Source organism: Telopea speciosissima, chromosome 11 (genome assembly GCF_018873765.1).
Source record: "Telopea speciosissima isolate NSW1024214 ecotype Mountain lineage chromosome 11, Tspe_v1, whole genome shotgun sequence".
NCBI lineage: Eukaryota > Viridiplantae > Streptophyta > Magnoliopsida > Proteales > Proteaceae > Telopea > Telopea speciosissima.
In genome coordinates, this window is record NC_057926.1 from 54746236 (window position 1) to 54751565 (window position 5330).

Here is a 5330-nt window from a genome sequence, read left to right on the forward strand (position 1 = left end):
TATGCGAAAGGAGTCCATATCAAATCAAATACACTGTCTAGTTAATGGCGGGGACCCTAAGCTCTCATCTCACCAATACCACCACAATCACCACTTCTACATTCTAAAGCTCTCATCTCTATCTTAAATAAGAACAAGTCTCTTCATGAGTCCATGTTTATCAGCTAAGGTTACCATTTCACTTTAACATGCAACGACAAAATTTCATTAATGGAAGCTCCCCCAGCCTCAAAGATAGATAGGACTAACTTTAGAAAAATCAACAAAAGAATACTCTTTTAAAAGTAATAAATAATGAAAAGCAGTAAGTTATCATCATTGTTATCTTCAATCAAGTAAATCCCTTCTTACTTTCCCTTTCTCTTTTTCCTGTTTTTTTTTTTTTTTTTTTGTTCTCTCTCTTTGTCTCTGTAATTCTGTACTATCAAATATTGACATATTGTAGGACGAGGAGTGAGAGGTAATGACTTGAAAATGAGACCAGAAAGGATTGATTGAGAATACTTGAATACAACTAAGATGATTTTACAATTTTACTAGAAACCCCCTTCACCCACCCACCTACCCATTCAACCTACCCATTCAAAAGATGAAGAAGAAGAAGATGCACAGATCATTGGTACATTCTCCGACCCACATTTTCTCATCTTCCATTGCTGCTTGCTTTCTGAATTCATTCCTTCACATCCATGGCTTCCCTTTGAGCTTCTCTCTGGTGCTGGGGTCATATCATGACTCTCGAGATAATTTTCTTTTCCCTTCAATGACTCACAGCCCCAGTAGAATATAGTACACAAGTGTTATTGGCAATGCTATTAGCATCCCAAATATGACACTGAAAGCAAAACCCACATCATATCATCAAGAAAATAATAAGAAAAATGAATCAATGGAGAGAATATTGACTGATGAAAGTATCAGAAGCACTCACGCAGTGCTGAGAATTTCAGGATGTATGTTGTATTCCTTGGCAAAGACAAAGGGGACGATTCCTTGTGGGAGAGCCGCCTGTTATGTTTTGAATCAATTTTCACCAAAACCAAACACACAAAGAAGAACTAAAAATGTTAAGAACATAATCTCCAACAGTTGCAGTTGGGCATAATGGGTTTTTCATTTTTATAAAGTTCAACAAAAACAAGGGGGAGGGGATTCAAGTGGGTCTCTCAGATTTTTGTGGGTTTTTTTTTTTTTTTCTTTATTTGCAGAGGTCAGAGGAATTATAAAATGAGAAGAAAATGGATTCCAAATGTCAGAAGGTGAGGGGTGGGGAGGGGAGGGGTAGAGGAAATGAGAGAGGAGTGACCTGTACAATGGCAACGTGTAAGAGGACACCCCGAAGCCCAACAGCAATGGAAGCGGCAGCCATGACAGCTGGTCCTGTAAGGAATCTCACCGCCATGGCAAAAGTTGCAATGGAATTCCCACATGCTATGATCCTCGGTTGCAAAGCCATGAACAGCCCTGTCCAAAGTTGTCAATCTCTGTCAATTAAAGGTATCAAAAGTGCCATGCCATACACTGTACAAGAAGAAAAAATCACAGTGCAAGACACCCTTTTCATCATCAACACTGGACACTGATCATCATTTCACCCTTGTGGGGGTGCCTGACTATCTGTGGCTTTCTCTCTCTCTCTCTTTGTTCTCTTCCAAGTTCAGAGAGAACAGAGAACAGAGAACAGTAAAATAATTCTTAATTAAAGAGACTGACACAGTAGACAGACAGTGTAGTGTAGCTAAGGAGATAAGAGATTCTTTTGGGGCTTTGTGTGATTTGAAACTTGAAAAGGAAGAAGAACCTACCCAGGCTGAACATGGCCATACCAAGGCCTGCATCCGACAGTATGGCAATGGATCCTGCTATAATGGCAGGCATATGAACGTTCCATCTGCATCCATAAGCTTAACAGCTCAGTCCTTTACAGTCATGAAATGGAATGGAAGAAGATTAGAAAAGAAAAAAAAAAAAAAAAAAAGCTTAATTTAGTTCTTCCAGAATCCAGACTTGAATGAAACCAGAGCCCAGATGATGCCGATTAAGCTGGAGTAGGTGTTTGGGTTCCTAATGAGCTTCCTCCACACCATGATCAGAATAAGTCTCGTCATGACACTAGCTGGTGGCATGGCTTTGGCTTTGTTGTCCCCTGCTTTGCGTCCTCCACTGTTCATTTCCCTGTCGACGACTCCTCTGCTCCCAAAGCTGAATTCGTCCCTGTCCAAGTACTCTTCTTGGTTCTCCCTGTGATTCTCCACTAATCACCCAAGAACAAAAAACACTCCCACATCAAAATCAGAACTGAAAAAAAGGAAAATCAGTTAAAGCCCATTAATTAATGAATCAACCTATATACCTTTTCCAGGGGAAACAGCCATTCTCACTTCTTTGAGCGTCTGATCTGCAACTCCATATTCTTGACCTCCAAACACATCTGAAACTGGAGATGCACTAGAACTCCACACGAACATATGAAGATCTCTAGCCCCTTCTTCAGATTTCTGCTGCGCTTGCCCATTAGGCTTCTTAGCATTAGCAGCAGTTAAAGGTTTCGATCCAGGAGGAGAGAACATGCCTGGGTTCGGTGCAGGGTAATGCGTCCCACCCGTTCCATGATAATGGAACCTCGCCTTGCCGCTATTGTCTTCTTCGTAATTTGACGGCCTGGGAGTTGGCCCTCTTGAAGCTGCAAGTCCATAAGCATCTGCAGCTCCAAAATTGGAATTTCGACCACCGGCGACCATTGAATAGAAATCGGTGTGATTGAAGCTCGACCCTCGTGGTGTTGGGTTCCGAGACGATTGCAGAGAGTAAATCTCCGCATTCGTCAAATTAGACGGCCGAGGCGTCGTCGAAAGCCCCTGAGACCGCCGTGAAAAGATCTCAGACCTCGAAGCATTCGATTTCCTAACAGTGACATGAAGCTTTCCGTCTTCCTTAATCTCCGCTTGAGTCTCCAAAGGCTCTCGACCATCCAACGACATCACATCAGAATCAACAGCAATGGACACGATTGAACCAGCCATGTCTGGAAACTGTTCAGTGATAAGCATCTTAGCTCCTCTGTATTCGAACATGCAGAGCATGAGAGTATACCAAATGATACACTGAAGCACCACGATTTGAACCATTAAAGCACCTGAGAATTCTCCATACATGCCCTTCAGCAGAGGAATACCCATTACGAGTGTATTGGGAAGGGTTGAGAGAGAGAAGAGTGTGATGGTCCATTCAAGGCAACCTCGCTTGCTGAAAATAGACCAAACGAAGAGGACTACTAAGACAATGAGCTTCTGAAGAGTGTCTGCAGCGATGAAGCGTAGGTTCATGGAGTAAGGATCGTTGGTGGAGATGAAATGGAAGGAAAGGAGTGGAACTGCGAAGAGGGCAACGAAACGATTGATGCCGGAACACTGATCAGGTGTGAAGATCTTCCACCATTTTACAGAGCCGTAAGCTAAGATCATGGCCACGTAGAGAGGAACCACCGCAGTCATCACATGGTAGAAATCTAATAACGTAATCATCTTCACTAAACTTCTAACTAACTCTTTAACGGATTTAACGAACTACTGATGTTAAAAAGGGAGGTGAAGGAGATGTGGAGAAAGAAGAGAAAGAAGAAGAAGAAGAAGCAGGACAAGAAGAGGCAAAGAGTAAAGGAGAAAAAAAGAGAGAAGCTAAGAGGGAGTGAGGGAAGAGAGCTGGGGAGGAAGGTTTGATGGCATCGAGGGGGAGCATGTGTTATGGTGTTTTTGGTTTTGGTTTTGTAGAAGTGGGTTTATGTGTAAGCAGACCATTCTCCAAAGCATAGACCTATATGTCCATCTCCCCTGCCTTTTATCCCTTCCCTTCCTTTCCTTCTTTTTTCCCTCTCTCTCTCTCTCTTTCGCTCTGTGGAGAGCTTTGGTTTAGGCTTCTAAAGTTGCCGCAACAGAGAGAGTACGTACCAAAAGAGAGAGCCTATCTCTTTCTTTTCTCCACTTTTGATTCGGGTTGTTGTTTAATCGGTGGGTTGGGTTGATTTTGGTTCGGGTTGAGTCGATTTTGGTGTGAGAATGATGAATCCGAAACCAATCCAGTAAGAAAAGTTTGGTTCCAATTTCAAGTTAGTATCCGTTTCTTGAATCGGTTTGTTATTGGGTCGGTTTTCGATTTTGATCTGGTTTGGGTTTGATTTAACATACATATTAGTATAAACTTGTTAAACAATCTGGTTTTTTAATGGATTTCGGGTTGTTATCAGTTTCTTAATAGGGTAGATCGGTTTGATTTCAGTTTTGATTTGGTTTCAGCTTAATTAGATGTCGGATTCTTTCGTTTCTGTTGTAGTTCAGTTTTGTGGTCGTAGCACCCCAATTCGAAGCCGGACTGATAAGATCTCGATTCAGATCGATTTACCCGATTTAGTCTTAATTTTGATAACCCTAACTCAGAGTTTAAAATCAGGGATAGTTTGATAGATTGAAATGGCCAAGGCTGATCCTAATTCTTGTCAATCTGGCTTGGCCGGTCCCCTTCCAAGAACTAGGGTTAGAATATATGTGGACCAATTCCTCACCCACCCTAGTTGATCTGATTTCGATCTGATTTAAACCAAGGTTGAGTTGCTTCTGTGTATTTTATAAATATTTTTTTGGAGTAAGAAGGTTAACCGATATTGTGTGTGGGTGTGTAATTGTGCTCCGACACAGCCTGGTGTAAAAAGACTGCCACACCTTCTTGGAAAAGTGAAAAGGTCCAAGGTTGCAGCGGTCTTTTTGTGTCAGACAGTGTCTAGGTGTAAGTACACGCCCATACTCAGCATCGATTATTGTTCCTTCCTTTTCCTATATATATTTTCTTTTAAGCCGAGGAGAGATATACACATTTTCTACATGTTTTTCACATCTTCCATGCCAAACAAATGAACACACAAGAGAGAGTGCCTCACAGTTCAAGAACCACGGGAGGCAATGTGTACATCAATTCCCCTTTTTATTTGTTGTTTTTCAGTTTTTCCTTGCCAGGTACAAATGAATGGGGAGAGTGCCCACCCACATGTTCCCCCGGTTCAGTTTTGATTACCAGAACTGGCCTGTTATTTCCAGGAATACCCATTTATAACTACTGTGGTTCTATTGATAAATGATGAATTAGTTATTTTCGGGGCCACCCGAGTCGGGGCCGGGCCTGGCCTGAACCGACACACAAACAGCCCTGTTGCCGCCTCCATACCATAATGATGGATACTACTCTCGTGTTTTGTGGAGATGATTAAAGAGAAATTACGGCTTCAAAGCACCACAACAAAGTATCTTTTCAAATGATCTTTTTTGTTGGCAAAAGTTTTT

At 41.9% G+C, this 5330-nt stretch overlaps 1 protein-coding gene across 2 annotated transcripts; it reads right to left on the bottom strand.

Annotated features, from left to right (window-relative positions):
- Positions 1-475: 475 nt before the first annotated feature.
- Positions 476-3639, bottom strand: LOC122646611 (probable auxin efflux carrier component 1c). Of its 2 annotated transcripts, XM_043840197.1 has the most exons (7): positions 2676-3639; positions 2354-2603; positions 2008-2254; positions 1806-1891; positions 1307-1464; positions 932-1008; positions 476-835 (listed from the first exon to the last, which is right to left on the bottom strand). In XM_043840197.1, exons 1-7 carry the CDS (start codon positions 3522-3524, stop codon positions 769-771), a joined length of 1734 nt encoding a protein of 577 aa, XP_043696132.1. In that variant the 5' UTR covers positions 3525-3639; the 3' UTR covers positions 476-768. The 2 variants fall into 2 exon arrangements, with proteins under 2 accessions (XP_043696132.1, XP_043696131.1); XM_043840196.1 differs by having other exon boundaries at positions 2354-3639.
- Positions 3640-5330: the final 1691 nt, after the last annotated feature.